The following is a 16,238-nucleotide window of genomic DNA, read 5'->3' as shown; positions in this document are numbered from 1 at the left end:
AAGACTGGCATACAGTATTAGGATTTAAAAAAAAATGTAACCTTCAATGTAACCTTCACACTGTATGAGTAAATTGAAAGTAATTTAAAGCCAACTGACGTAGTTACATTGAATGACCTGATTGTCAAGCCATGACTGACGGCTCCCACAGTGTTTATGTGAAAAAGAAGCCTCCTCGGAGGCAGAGAGAAGTTTTTTTTGTTTGTTTTAGTCAGATTAGGAGGTGGCAGTAATGCACCCTGCAGCTGTTTGTCATCTGCTGAAATAAACAAAAAGAAGTGGGAGGTTGTTAACTGTTGCTGGTGTTTTCTGCTACCAGACGCAAACAGCAGTGGCATTGGTCATTTGTGTCATCTTCTGTGCACAAATGTTTAAAAGCACACCACATAAAAGTAAAAGTCCTGTGAGGGAGTGTTAAATAAGCATGTTTGCTGGGGGGCGCCACTCCTCCAGTGCAGGCTCCAGTGTGACACTGCAGCTCAATGGGTTCTCTCAGCATTTGGGAATAGTGGAGGACAAACCAACTGCACAACTGAGTGTGGTCTGATTCGTAAGACAAGCTTTAATAATATGCACAAGGTGAAAAAAGACTCACTCTGAAAACGGAGCCACAGTCGCTCCTTCTTCCTTTCGTCCTCTATAATTACAAGTTCAAGACCTTTTCATCAAGACACTGCCCTCAGATGTCTTGATACACGTCAGCAGTTCAAACAATTCAGTTAATGTATTTTTCTTCTTTTGCAATTACAAGACCTGTGGCAAGTTTTCTGATTCTCACCCAGTAAGTTACTTAAAATAGTTTTTTTCTTCAAGCCCTCCGAGTTGGATAGACTCGTGTTTCTCTCCAACTCCAGCTCTTCCAGGGTTTATCTTACAAATTCAAAGTCTGCTCACCCTGATTGCACCACAGTGACATAATCGGGGTTTATCCTTGGAAAAAAAAAAAAAAAAGCTCCTCGAGATCCGATGGTAGACGTTATACAACTGTTTTTACAAGCTCCTCTCATCTGTGACGCCGGCGACATGTTCCTCCAATCAAACTAACAAAACACTAGTTGATGCGGAAAACATTAATTGACAGGCACAGAGAAATTATTTATAGTGCATATTTCTCTTAAAAACTTTGAATTTATCTTAATGTTGGGGAAAGAAATCTCCCATTTCGACATATTTGTGTCGCTACAATCTGGTGGCACCGTCATCTGCCTGTAAAACGGCAGATTTTTAGATACTGTAACTCACCGATGCATACGCGGCAAACTCTGAGTTAAGGGGCCATTTGGTGGAGGGAGCTGATATCCAGCGGCTGCTCTGTGTGGAATCGCACATCAAAGTTAATCTTGCACCGTCTGCTCTGGCGCCGCGGAGCACTAATCTGCTGTCAGCGTGATGAGGCTCCTGGACCAGTTCCCCCTTTTCCAACACAGAGGCGCTAATCCACAAAACCTTTCACGTTTTCTTTTTTTTGTCTTGTTTTTTTTTTCCCTCTCCCTCCATCGCCTGACCAGACAACAAAGGTCACAGGGGTCACTTACATATCTCCGTCCGGTCAGGGCGAGCTGCCTCGGCTCTCGCGCTCATTAGGTTTCAGCGAGAGGACGCTTTGGTGCATTTCACTGGTGTGTGCAGCATCCTGATTGTGCCTTTCCGCATTCGTTCTCCTCGCTGCAATACGCAGACGGGAACGCCGCAATTAATAACTCCAACTCACTCCATAACTTGCCCCCAAAACTAAGGGAAAACAACTCAGTGTTTTATTTCACGAATCGAACCCTCTGAGATTCAGATTTCACCTCTAACCCCCGCCTCAGGCCGTCACGTTCCAGAGGTTGGGGCGCCTCGCCGCCTCCTCCATCAAAGCTTTTCTGTGTTCAAGAAAATGCCACCGCTCTCTCGCCTGCATGCCGATTAACCTATGATGAATACGGGATGAGTTCATTAGCATAATCGCTTGAGTGTCTGACGATTTTCATTTTATTATCACGTTCCCTTATAATCCAGAGCTCCGTCGCCCCTTCGTGCTTCCAACCCTACTCTCATGTGCCTTTGCCCTCCCCATTCAGCCACGAAGCAGTGTAATTGCATTATCAAAGTATTATACTGACGTTGTGGGAATGTATTTTTAGCCCCTGGCTTTTCTGGAGTAATGTAAGGAGCGAGGGCTGAAATCTAAACATGGAATGACAAATTAGACTCGGAGCGATGTTTATATTAGTTTCATCATCTCCTGACTGATCGAAGACTCGCGGCCTGACAGACATAAATTGCCGCTGCTGCTGCATTTGCATGTTTGCAGGCTCATGCAGATGCTCAGCCCTCATAAAACCTCTATTTAAACAGAAAAGCCATTCATCCAGTAATTAAAAGAAATCGCCTGAAGGAGTCGGCTGCAATCATGACAACGAGGAACTGAAGGAAAAGGTGACTTGGCGCATGATAGCAAAGGAAAGGGGCTGCTTCTTTTTTTTTTTGCGTAGGACAGCAGTTGTTTCTCAAGTGTCAGCAGGTGCAGACGGAGAGGCTGGAGAAGAGCAGAAGAAAAGGAAAATGTCAAGCAGGCCCATGCCGGCACTGCATGATAATAGAAAAAGGAGGAGGGGAGGAAAAAAGAGAAAGAAAGAGAATGAAGCGTTTCATCTCCGACTCATAGTTGGAGGCAGGCAGGTCCGGGCAGAGGAAGGGTGAGTCAAAGTCAGGAACGGAAGAGCGGTAAAGAGGAAAGCTTTTTATCATCCCTGACTCTTAAGAAGATCTCCCAAATGAGGGAGGGCGTGCATGCTAATGTCAAAGCCGCGGTGATAACTAGCCGCCTGGTTTCGCGGGGTGAGGGTTAAGCTGGGATTTGGAGGGCTGAGGGAATACATGTTTGATATGTGAGCGAGAGCGCCGAGGTGCCTTTGCTCGGGCTATACGTGGGGGATTATTCTATATGGTTTAACTGTGTCTGTGTGGCGAAGAGACAGGAATTTCACTGGTCTTCATTGGGACCGTTCGGTTCCTCAGACTCCAGGGGGGTGTGACTGTTCAACCCGGAGATCAACGCCACATTGACACCGCTGCACTACAAATTCCTCATTTACAATGCATTAACACCCACTGGCATGTAGACACACACTCTCCCCTGAACCCCGTGTGTCAATCCCTTAGCGCCGCCCACTTCCTTTCACGAAAGAAGACGTCTCGCATCACCTCCCCGCAGTTCCACCTTCAGCTGTAAAAAATGAATCCTGGGTTTTTTTATTCGTCCACAGAGTCTGCACCATCCACCTATCTCAATGTTGTCCTTCCCCCCCCCCCCCCCCCCCCCCCGTAGCTATTGTTCACATTTGCTCATACTGGAGCACTCGGCTTCTCCTACCACACGCGATACAAGAGCCAGTGCAGTCCTCTGGCTCCCTCCTATCTCTTCTTTCCCATCTCTCCATTATGTTGTGTAGTTCTGCCAGCCTCTCCTTCTTCCCTTATCACCTGCAGTGAAAATCTAGCGGGCTAATCCCAGCGCCCGTGGGATTCCCCTCTCTATAATGATGTATATCTGAGGGATAGCATCAGAGCCGAGCCCTATCAGCCCACACACTCCTAATCCCCATCAGTCCTTGGTGTCCAAACCCGGGAGAAGCAGCGTTTTTTTTTTTTTTTTTTTTTTTTGGGATGTCGGGCTGACGGCCTGCAGCCACAGATACAGCGCAGAGCGTTGGGAATGATGTTCTGTGTTTAGGGGATCATACCTGAGATCATGTTCATTCATTGTGGCCTCGGCTCCTTGCAAGCACATCTGCAGCGCTGCACGCCGGAGCCGTGTGCATCGAAGGAGTCCTCGCAGGGTGCTCGCCCCCGGTGGGGCTGCCAGTCTATCTGGAATCACAGAGATTTCATTCGCACTGTTTTACAGTCTGCTCATGGCCCGAGACCGAAAAAAACACAGAACGTGCTCAATATTTCAACACACTGACCAAAACAGAAATAAGATGTACAGTTGGTGCATCGATGATATAAATATATGAGACACCAGAGAGATTTTTTTCCTCTATTTTACTGTCTTCACCCACCCTGGTTTTCACCACGAAACAGCAGTCTATTCTGCATTTCTATTTTCAGATCCATTGACTGCACCAAAATGAACGGCCATGTACCGTTGTTTTTCTTCTTGTTTTTACCAAATAGATAACAAAAAAAGATACAACCGAAAGGCCCTCATGACCTCTCCAGTGGTGCTTCAATAAATCTCGCAATCTCCACAAACACAATCCCAGAAAAAAAAATGTATATCTTCTTGTCACTCACATCACAAGGCTTTATGACACGCGGGCAGCATGATCCATTTTCTTCAAATTCTGGATTCTTAGTTCATAGCATGATGGAGTTCAGCAAGAAAATTGCTTTTTTTTTTTTTTTTGGTACATCTATTATTTAACTGTCAGCAAGGATGAATATTGTGCTCTCTCAGGCTTGTGTGAGAAGGTAGGGAACCGTATTGTTGCAGCATTGCTCCATTTGCTCCTTGTCATGACTTTAGGAAAAAAAAAAATAATAAAAAATTGGAGCCATTGTCTGTTGGGCAGAATAATGTCAGAAAGAGTCGATGTTAAGTCCCACGAGAAGATTTAAATGTTGTGTCCACTCTGACACCCTGCAGTGGCTTCACATTTCACATCGCGCCAGCAGCAGATGTCATCACTTTAAGGGGATCTAATACTTGCCGACCTTGCCACCGTTCCCGTTTGTCCCCCGCGCGGTTTTAATGCCGCGCTCTGTCATTATCAAGTTTTTGGATTGGTACAGTGGCTGACAGTATCGGCGTTTCAGAATAATTGACAGGTTTTGGTCTCACAGGTTTGGAGGGCTTGTCTGTGCTGTAGGAGCCATTGAACTGTGAAACTGAGCCAGTGAATTACCTCAGGAAGCACTGATAGGCAGCCGGCGCGCGATGGGATGTTCAGTGAAGGTCACACAGAAAAAGCCTGCATTCACGGAATTATCAAAGACGTGCTGAGGACACTCGATTCTTGCACCGATAGAAAATGGTAATGGTACGCCAGCCTAAAACGGCTTGACCCAGAAACATTTTCTCGACTAACAGCGTTGCTCGAATGGTTTAGCAAAAATGAGTTGAGATTGATTTGAAACAAACAAAAACACTACAAAGGCGTTTTTTTTGTTGTTGTTGTTGTTGTTCTCTGACTTTCCCTACTTCCAGATAATAGGAGATGAACGCAAAGTGCGATGTGAGGGTGACTCAAGAAGGTGAGATTGACATTCGTTTGTATTTGAGATTATCTGACGGCGGGCCTCTTTCCGTAATTATTGCCATGAAACAACATGCAGAGATGACGCGTGCGATAGGACGCTGCGCTTAATTCATCGCCGTCCTAATCAGCCGATGAATCAAAATGGTTAACGTATTAATTAAATTAGCTTCATTCCACTGCCTCTCATTGAAATATCAAAGTAGCGTGGATCAAAGTGTGCGCCGATGAAAGACAGATTTAATATCTTCCCCCTAAAGGATTTAATAGGATGTCACCTTACAGTCCAGCAGCTTCACTGACTTCACCACGAGATTCTTCTTCATTCCTACACCTTGACCTTGATCACTTAACGGTTGAAGCCAGTCCCCGACGAGGCCCCCTCTCCATGTTAGCCATTCCTGCGTGCTTTTATTATTAAAGCACTTTGCTGCTCTCACTTCTGCTGGAGGTGAGCCGGTTTCACAGTAAAACCCCAGAAATGGAAGCCAGGAGTACCGTGACAGAGGTGCTGCTGGGTGATTGGATTTCGCTGCAGTTGACAAAGCCCTCTCAGCCCAGAGATCTGCCACAATCCTGCGTGGATCCTAATTGTCAGCATTGCTAAGCTGTTGGCAAAGATCTGAACGGGGGGACGAGAGTTTGTGACGACGACGGCGCTTCCTTCAGATCTCTGTGCGTACATCAGAAACACGAGCCCAGTGCTCACTTAAGAGGAGTTTGTCAATCCCATCCATATTTGTGTGCAGCAGATCTTAATGTGTAAATAGTCCCATAATGTTTTTTTTTCCACTATGCTGTTTACTATTTAAATAGATCTCGTCTGAAAATACATAACATTTAATAGAAGGAAAACTTGCCCTGCCTGTGAGAAAAGATGTAAACAAATGACGTGTGTGTGTGTGAAGTAATCCAGATAACTCTCTCTTTCTCTCTCTCTCTCTCTCTCTCTCTCTCTCTCTCTCTCTCTCTCTCTCTCTCTCTCTCTCTCTCTTCCCACTAACCAGATGGCAGTCAGATTTCAGACACAAGGATCTGGAAGACAATCAAGGAACAAGATTGCTTTTTTAGGAAGGGGATTGGTTTAACTAGATGTCAAATTAAAGGCCTTTACACACACACACACACGCACAGACACACGTGTCTGTGTGTGTGTGTGTGTGTGTGTGTGTGTGTGTGTGTGTGTGTGTGTGTGTGTGTCTAGATGTGTCCGTGTTTTTGTGGTGTCAGTGAGGTCACATGCAGGAATCTCCCTCTGACCACCAGTTTTAATACACCAGTTTTAAGGTCAGCTGCACAAACTCTGCCACGCAGGTTGATACAGGGACTCATAAATGTTTGATTGGTCTATTATCCAAGCCAGGCGGGAACATTCATCCCCCCATCCAACCCTCAAATATTCCTTTTAGCCTGACATTCCTCCCGTTACGCTCTCTCGCCGCACCGGGCTACATCTGCAATGCTGTCATCTGGCCTCCGGGACAATTGTACAGAATGCTGTGTTTTTTAAGACTTGGCACGAGCTCTAGAACAGCATGGTTTCAGGTGGGTGGAAGTGGGGGAATTGATACTCAGTCATTCCGACGTTCCCCTTCCTCCTCTGCAGTGGGGTGGGGGGGGATAAGAATCTGGCCATCCATCTTCACGTCTCACCCATGTCAAACTCCGGGTAGGAAAAACGTGGGTACCAGGTACTCAGACACAACAAGAACAAAGCGGGAACATTACTTTAATCTGTCGCTGCTGTTAATTCCTACCTCTGCCGCCATCCAGGAGGCAGAGCTTTTGTGTATCTCAGCTTCTCCCATATGAACAATCCATCACTGTTAGTGCCTCTCTCCAGAGTGCGCTTGCTCCCTTCTTTTTTTTTTTAAACCACCCCCCCCCCCCCCTCCCTCCACCTGCTCACTACTATGCTTTGCTTTTCAAAAGACGACGCCCGCTGAAAGGACCGGAATACAATGCGTGCCGCGCTTGACGTGGCAGCGTCCTGCCACTCCTCCCGCCGGAATAAAACACGTGTGAGCAGCCGCACTCGTGAGATGGGGGAACGCTGTCCGGGAATTTTACATTCAGATCTCTTAACTGGCTCTCAACAGTACGTCCAGGACTCATAATTGACACCTGCCGTCAGGCTCCGCCTGCGGTTCCATGACGAAAATGGCTTGACCTGTAATGAACTGTAAAACTAATGACATCCGTGTTAGATTAGTCAAGTCGAAAGCAAACTGTTGTACATGAAGTGTCATCAAGCGTGATATTAAAATGTCCACTTTTACATCTTTCCGCCCAAGCTGTGTTTAAAAAAAAAAAAAAAAAAGCCAGAGCTGCTGGGCCCAATGTGATGGAAACCTGAAGCTAATGACTCAAGCAGACGGCTGTGGGCATTAGACAACTTCATTTATGAAATAGTCAACCTCCCGTGTAGCGATACATTCACATTACCCTGCCTCACTTGAGAGACGCGCTGCTGTCACAGCCACTGAGCAATGCTGATGTCCCTTCCCACCTGCATTCGTCTTGCTCTCGGGAGGTAATGGTCTTCTCAGGTCATTTGCGCATTAGGATCGAGATCATTCATCTCACCCACCTGCAGTCCTGTGAGTTACTGGGCCTCTGCAGCACGTCGGGGGGAAGTTAAGAAGGCAAGGAAAACATACATGTTCTGAATCATGTTTAAAATCCCAGTTTAGCCCGTGGTCTAACTCAGCGGGGGGTATTTGTCCACGTTACGTTGCAACGATCTGTGTGAGGAACGCGCTTGTTTTCATCTGGTTCAGTTAATTGCCTTGGAGAAATCAGGATTGTCTTCCTAATTATGTAACGACGTTGAATGATAATCGGCTTTTCTGTATGGCAACGCTGAATATGTGGTTTGTGTTGTGAACCTTTGGCGACCTGGAGAGCGGTGTATCATGTGTATAAATAAATGATGAGCCGTATAAAGACTTTACTCATGGCATAGTCTCACTGCTTCAGCAGTCTGAATGTGCCTTACATGATCTCTCACGCTTCACCGTATGTACACACAATTCACACACACACACACACACTCTCTCTCTCTCTCTCACCTGTGGTGGATGCTGCCGTGCAAGGTGCCCTCACACCTCCGGGAGAAACTTGGGGTTCAGTGTCTTGCCCAGGGATATTTCGACACGGTGGACAACCTTGGGATTTAGAGATGACCTGCTCTACCGACTGATCCACAGCCGCCTCCAACCTCTCTACACCTCGTCTGGATGAAGAGAATGTGGAAGATGGATGAGTGAAATTATGTTTGGTTGCCTTGGTTGAATCGTCTCCCGAGGTAGACGCTGGGAGCTAATAAAAAGAACGAAAGGTCATGGAGATAATTTGATTGTAGCTTAGCCTTGACTGAAGACTTGTCTGACTTTCTCATGGGGGACTAAGTCAATGAGATGGTTTTAAAACACGCTTTAATCTGCCGTCATTTCACCCCTCTCTGAAATTAACAACAGGGACACTCTCAAACTGTTGACACATGAAATTGAGATTTTGTTTTAAAGATTGGATGTTGATCAGAGGTTTGCAAAGTGTGAGGACGCCCTCTCAAAATACTGCTCTAACAATATGGCGTCATGAAGTCGTTTTCAGTTTCTTTTTTTAATCATGATTTCTTCTGAATAGACTGCTGAAGCGCATGACCAATAGATTATGCTTGTGGCTCAACTTCAAGTGCTTGAACCTTGATGGAAAACGAAAGAAAGAAAGAAAGAAAGAAAGAAAGAAAGAAGATCAAGGTTTAATTGATGGCAATCTGGACAGATGGAGCTTGTCTTATCTAAACCTCTGCTGCTCTCTTTCCTTTTTGCCACGTGCGACTGTCGTCTGTCCAAGAGCTCCGTAAAAAAAAGAACTTAGAAGAAAGATCCTTATGGTTTTTGGAAAAGGCAAAGGACTTTAACAGATGCCCAGATAATCTGACCTAAATTGTTCTATGGTGAGGGAAGTTGACCTCGCCTGCACAATTCAAGCCAATAGCAGAAGCCCACAGTTTTATTCAACTTAAAATAAAACTGTAAAAGTTGTATTGAAATCCATTTTGACTATTGGAATTGTCAGACTTTTTTTGGGGGGGGGCGATGAGCAAAATCTACCGATGGCGCTACGTAAATTATGGATCCTTAATTAGCAAGCCTTGGCGGATCGCGCAACGCTAAAAGCGTTTGGCTAATGGTCAGTGGGACGGCAAACACACCGCTAGCAGAGCGGAACACGTCAGACTCTTTTTCTTGGACAACAAATCTGTCCCAAGCTGCTCCCTTTCCGATGTCAGGAGATTTATTGGTTTCCAGACCAGGTCCAGAGCGACTCTGGGCCTATTAAATAAATAAAAAAAATGTAGCTGTTTGCGGTGGTTCCGGACGAGTCGGGGCAGGTTCATAGTTCAACAACCAATAGGAGCAACAGAAAGCCACATGATGCATTGCCAACAGGATGGTGGCAATCGGTAGATTCTACAAAAGTGCTTTACAATTGCAGCTCTTGTTGAAAGCCCAATGACGTGCACACACACACACACACACACACACACACACACCGACTTAAACAATCTCTCCAGGGTTCGCCATCCTGCCGCTCCTCTTCCCCCATTCGCTTTTACTTGACGTGACACGCCTCCCTGTATCTTTCACAAGCTGTTTGGCTAACGGAGGTCACAGAGGATATGTAGTGCGTTTGGTCACGACGCGAAAAGCATTAGCGAGCGCCAGCAGGTGTGTAATTATATATGAAACAAGATTTTCAGAGAGGAACATCATGACGGCACGCAGGAAGTAGGCCAAGAAGAAGGGACTTCAGACAAGTCCTATTTATTCCTCACGCACTTCAAACGTGAGACTTCGTATTTGAAGCTGCGAAATCTTCCAAGGTCATTGTGACTATTTCAAGACTAATAAAAATAGCATTAAATAGTAATACGAAACAAGCTTAGCATGCTAGAAACAAGACTGCGGAGTGGATTCTTTAACATGGGACCTTTTTTATTTATTAATTTTTTTTTTCTGCTTGGCTTCCTCACTGTTATCTGTTTTCTGTGTTGCAGGTACGGTGACATGGTGCCAAAAACAATCGTGGGGAAGGTGTTTGGGTCCATATGCTCTCTGAGTGGGGTGCTGGTCATCGCCTTGCCGGTCCCTGTCATCGTGTCAAACTTCAGCCGTATCTACCACCAAAGCCAACGGGCAGAGAAGCGACGAGCTCAGAGGGTACTGACACTCAGCCTTGCTTCCTTCCTCCTCTATCTCTTCTTTTTTTTTTTGCTTCTCTCTGCCCCTGTCTTATCCGCACGTAACAGAATGACAGGGCAAACACTATCTCCCAGAATATTAATCTTTTATTGTGCTTGTGTGTATGTGTGTATTGGGTGGGCTAAACCTGCTTGAGTATATATCAGTGGGTGAAAGAAATAAGAGCGGGAATGACAATGACTGAACAAATGATCTTCAGAGTATTGTGTCAGCAGCTTTTCAATGGCAATATGTGCATTTCTTCCCTTTAAAAAAAAAAAAAAAGTGTTTGCTAAGGCAGAATTTCCTAATCGTAGATTTTTAAGCATCGCCTCTCTCCCTACTAAACACTGCGGCTGCCAGGAGGGGAGACAGAGCCAATTAGTGTGACAGACAAACTGTCAGAGGCTAAAACAGAGGTCTGTTTGTTCAAACAGAAAACTCGCGTCGCTAGAATCCGTGCTGCGAAGATTCGAGGCACTAATGCCTATATGCGCTACAAACAAAATGGGCTCCTGATCGACTCACTGGAGGAGGTAACGGGGCCAAGCAGCTACCTGGGGGCTGACTGACCGGGGCCTCGCTGATGCTTGCATGCCGCTCTGCTCGTGGGGGGGGAGGGGAGGGGTGGGGTGGGGGGGCGGTGGAGGGTGGGGGGGCGGTGGAGGGCGGGGGGGGCCATGCCACCACACACACACAGGGAGGGGAGTGGGTGGGGTGATGTTGGTTGCTTCTCATGCTGTAACACAGGGGAAAGGGGCTGCTGTCATTCCAGTGCTTCAGTGTGATCGTCCTCTCTCTCTCTCTCTCTCTCTCTCTCTCTCTCTCTCTCTCTCTCTCTCTCTCTCTCTCTCTCTCTCTCTCTCTCTCTCTCTCTCTCTCTCTCTCTCTCTTTTACATCACACCTCTCAGCTGCAGCATTGACATGCTCCGTCAACACTCTCTCCGTCCGTACAGCAGGAGGGCCAGGCAGGCACACTTGCCTTCTGGTGGAACACACAGCCCATTACAGTCACACTGACTCATGACCAAAGCTCTGCATGTCTGTCCAACAGGGTTTGGAGGGGAAGGAAGGGAACCAAAGGCTTACTGGACAGTAGGCCGCCCCTGAAGGCTGTCGGCCCGGCCTGCATCTCCTCTAAACTCTGTTTTTGATCTTATGTATGTGTGTGCGCGTGCGTGTTGTTTCGTGTTGTTATTTCTAGAGCATCCAGGTTGTCGCGCCGACTAATGCAACATACCTTCCATCCCAGAGCCGTGCAGAAGCTCCATCAATGTGTGTGCCAAGTGTGTGGTGTTGTGATGAATCCGTGCTGTGTTTTTGGTGGTACGGTCTGTTCGGTCTGTTCGGTCTGTGTCTGGGTGTGCCTCTGCTGTTGCACTGAAATGAGCTCAGTTCGAATTTGACTCCTCTGGTCCTCACCAAATCCGTGAGAAAATGACAAAAAAAAAAAAAAAAGCAGTTCTATCAGTGAAACATGTTGTAATCAGCCTCTGTCTCTATGCATCCCCCCGCCCCCCGAAAACATCGCCATCTCACCAGGTTCAGTAGATTGGCTGCCGTGCTACAGATCAACATTTCAAACCCTCAGTGCTTTGCGTACTCTTCCACTACATCACCGGGCTGCCGGCCGTTGCCTGACGCTGTTCTCAAGCCGAGTCTGAACCTGCTCATCCACACTTGCTTTTCTCTTTTTTCCTCCAAGGCCTCCAAAGAGGCGGGACAGGCCCTCGTGGCGAAGCCCCCCACTCCTCCTTTTGAGAGCCAACACCATCATCTGCTGCACTGCCTGGAGAAGACCACGGTAATTGTTGACAAACCCGAAAGCTGTGTCCAGTAGCAAACAATCACTTGGAGGCAACCTTGACTTTTTGTCATGGTGACAGACTTCGTGCAGTTTAAGATAGCCGTCGGTAAATAAGAAGGCTCCTTTTCTGTAACTGCACCAGGCACGTTCGTCGTCCTCAGCCGAGCCGGTGAGTCTCAAATAGAAACAAAGTGAGTTTTATTCACCCGTGCTCAAGCTGTAGACTCTATTTCATATGCAGCGAAAGTTAAAAATAGCTGTGAATAGTTAAAAATAGCCGTGCACAGGGGTGGTAAATGCTGGGTCCTCTTGACAGCAAGCAACACGCTGAAGATAACATGATTGTGGTTGCTAGGAACACTATTTCCTCCAAACAAAACCAGCACAGTTCATTTTACGCTATCTATAATTTAGAGACGTAAGAGCCTCTTTAATGCTCGACTGTGACATGAGTCTTGCAATTGCAGCGCTCGAGTCCAGAGACACAGGCAGGGCCGTAAATCAGTGTTCTGTCCTCATGGACGATCCTCCCCTTCGCTAAAAGGCTCCTTTCTTGTCTGGCGAAAGATCCATAAGGGCATCTTGCATTCAGATTGCGACTCGAATGTTTACATCAGCCCTCTCATGCTGTGCATTATGGATGGGAGGCGGAGAGTGGAGCGAGAGTGAAGGGGTGAAGGTATAGAAAAAAGAAAGAAAAAAAAAACATCCTCATGAATCAGAGCTGGCCACAGATCCTGCACAGTGCAGTGTCACTCTGCCACCTGCTGGTGGGGCTGTAAGACACTCTGAAGCCTGACCTTCAAGTCGTGCTCATTTGTCACAGGGGTAACAGTTGTGAATGTTTTCACAGATGGCACTTAATGTGGACATCTGGGCCAATACATATCTATTCCCAGGATGATTCATTTTCCAATTAATAAACAATTCTTTTTCTTTTTTTTTTTGGTTTTTGCTGTGGATTCTGCTCAGTCTGTTTAGCCTTTCCCGGGAAACATCTTTACTCGATGCTCAGCCGAGCTCGTCGCTTTACGGCTGATTCGCGAGCAGAGAGCCCAACCCAAAGTTCCAACTACGCTTTTTCTCCCCCCCTCCCACCCCAGAACCACGAGTTTGTGGACGAGCAGACGTTTCAGGCCAACTGCATGGAGATCTCGGTGATGAACAAGTCGGGCTCCCGCGCCTCCTCGCTGTCCTCGTCTCCACACGGCCTGGGCTCGTGCTGCTCCCGGCGCCACAGGAAGAAGAGCAGTTTCAGCCTGCCCAGCACAAACAACCAGGAGCTCAGCACCATACAGATCAGAGAGAGGCCAGTGGCCAACAGGTAGCCTGTTTATCTTTCTTCCTGGTCCCTGCTTCGTCCGACACACAATTCCGTACACATTTAACACTTGCAGGCAGCTTTATGAGATAAGATCAGCTCCTTTGAAAAATTAAAGGGCCCGTCTGTAGAATGTTTTGGTTTGAAAGTCTCTGTCTGGCAGACCTCATGGCTTCAGATCTGTACTGGAGGAAAACGGGAGACGGCGTTTGCGTTTGATATTCTTGCTGCTGAGTAAAGGCAATAACGCATCAGCTGAGCAGACTTCAATTGAGGTGTGCAGCGAAATTATTTGAGAACATTAAAATCTTTTCTTTTCTTTTTTTTTTAATGACGTCCATTTGTTTCAGCACCGGAACCAAAAAAAAAAATACACTTTTACTGATCATATGTAGTGTTTTTCAAATAGAGCACATTCTCATATAAATATCTTCTTGAAATGACTGAGCGATATCCACAGACACGGTTATCTCATCTGAATCATCCATCGCTGATGCAGATGGTTGAAGAATTCTCCCACATTCTGTCTATTGAAGCCTCGCCGTGTCTCTCTGCCAATGACGTCGCCTCCAGGGTTCAGAATGAGCAATAGTGGAGTCTTTTGAGAAGCTCAAACCAAATGCAATCTCAGTTTTTATGCAAGGAAAAAAAAAATAATAAAATGAGAAACATACTCAGAAGAATCAATCTTCTCCGTCTCGTTTCTGTGTTGAGAAAAAGCAGCATGAGAACAACTATTTGTCTTTTGTAATTCCGTCTTAACTGAAAGTATTAAATATCAGAATGTAGAGTTACTCATTACAACATGTAGGTTCATTTAAACTCTATGAGGGTATATTGAGCCGTTGTTATTGTGTGAGAAGCTGTTTTGGTGCAAAACAGCTTCTCACACAGGATCATATTCAAAGTTATGACCTTGGATGACCTTGTTTATTATTGTCCTCAATTCAGGTGAAATGATATAAAAAAAACACTGAGAGAGAAAGACAGAACCAAACTGCAGTCACACATTAAACATGAAAAAAGGCTGTTTTTTTTAATGAATTAAGAAAGTTTTCATGAAAATGGTACATATGAAATTTATTGAAGTGACACAAGAGAAAATTGGAAAAATGCTGAAAATACAAAGTCTTCCTACAAATTTTAATTGACCCCCACCCCCCCATATACATATCTAAAATTCAAAAAGCAATCTTTTTTTCTTCTTTGAATGCACTATGCGTACTAATAAAAAATGATTAACTTCAACAACATGAATTTATAATGAAAAAACTCATTTATGTTGCGTCTGAATCCTAAATGGACTGAGTAACCAGTTTGCCCCTAATTTGTTGCCGCACTTCTGTTTATGGTTGGCTGGACCAAAAAAAAGGTGGATCATTTTCCACGTTGGCGCTCCACTCTTCCTTTTATTATTCTCGCACTCTGTTCTTCCATCATTCTTTTCAGCACTGCGTTCCTGCTCCTCTGTAATAATCCATAACTACGATTTAATACCTACATGTTTGTTGATTGCACAGGGTAAAAACAAATAAAATACCCCCACTGCCCTCGACTTGGGGCAGGATATTTCAAAAGATAATTAAAATCAAAGTGATCTGTAGCTCTCTGCCTCAAGGGTGGAGTGGGGGGAAACATGTGTAACTTTGTAAATTGGCTGAACTGTTCCAATAATTCTGGTGTGAAAATATTCATAGACAGGTGAGAGGAGCACATTTGTTTTTTCCTTGCCATTTCATGTGTCAGCATTCATTTCAAGTGTGGTACAATACAAACTGACGATTAGAAAGTAAAACTCTGGACTCCTTGTTAGACAGAACGAACCACTCTGTGCAAACAGAGTCGGAGCATGTGGAGAGGAGATGTTTGGTTTTTGTACAACCCGTCGACTGTGTTCTCGAAGGACTTGTATGTGTTGTGGGTCTGGTCCCTCACTCGGTGTCGTCCTGCATTGTTCTCCCACAGCCGCTCCAGCCTGAACGCCAAACTTGACGAGACTATGCCCTTGAAATGTGATGACCACTACATCACGCCCTCCATGGTCAGCCTGTCCGCCCCGGTGGTGACCTCGTCGGACGGGGACGGCTCCGCCACCACAGCGTACTCTCAAAGCAACATTGTCCGAGTATCTGCCTTGTAGATGTCATGCCTATCTGAGCAGCCGACCGGTCTGGAGAAGCACCGGGGGCTGAGGAGAGGGACCACCGAGCATCAACCTGCCATAATCTAGAGGGACTCTAAAGATTAGCAGAGGTCGGGGGTTTTTTTCAAGTTAGGGATCTCATCATCTGATGTCAAACTCTGCATGGAATAAAAATGTTGTGGGACAAGCTGCCGTGGAAGTCAAAGCAAACCAGCAGACCTTGCTTCATCAAGCACACCAGAGCAAAGGAGTCGTTGGAATGAGGTGGTCATCGTTGTTGCCTAAAAATACTGAGGAGAAAAAAAAAAGAAAAAAAACCCTTTATTTTTGAATATGTAAACGTAGTTGTATTTGTTGTCTCTGACTCAAAGGAGGAAAGGCAGACGTTTGAGGGTCACTGTCAATGGCCTCTGAAGACAAAGCACACATTTTCATTAAGCGACGGCCATCTTTGTGAATATGAATCGGTCC

General features: G+C 45.9%; 1 protein-coding gene across 1 annotated transcript in view; it reads left to right on the top strand.

Moving 5' to 3' along the window:
* LOC308136106 (A-type voltage-gated potassium channel KCND2-like) overlaps positions 1-15,764 on the top strand; it is a gene marked incomplete at both ends in the record, with an annotated part of 37,295 nt that extends 21,531 nt beyond the window's left edge. Inside the window, 5 exons of the mRNA XM_080504322.1 lie at positions 10,312-10,474; positions 10,933-11,031; positions 12,202-12,300; positions 13,407-13,627; positions 15,590-15,764. Coding sequence (XP_080360448.1) covers positions 10,312-10,474; positions 10,933-11,031; positions 12,202-12,300; positions 13,407-13,627; positions 15,590-15,764 — 757 coding nt within the window. The remainder of the gene's footprint in view (positions 1-10,311; positions 10,475-10,932; positions 11,032-12,201; positions 12,301-13,406; positions 13,628-15,589) is intronic.
* Positions 15,765-16,238: the final 474 nt, after the last annotated feature.

Source organism: Blennius ocellaris, assembly GCF_963422515.1.
Source record: "Blennius ocellaris genome assembly, chromosome: 11".
NCBI classification, from domain to species: domain Eukaryota; kingdom Metazoa; phylum Chordata; class Actinopteri; order Blenniiformes; family Blenniidae; genus Blennius; species Blennius ocellaris.
Note: the sequence above shows the minus strand (reverse complement) of the source record. Positions and strands in the feature narration are given on the sequence as shown.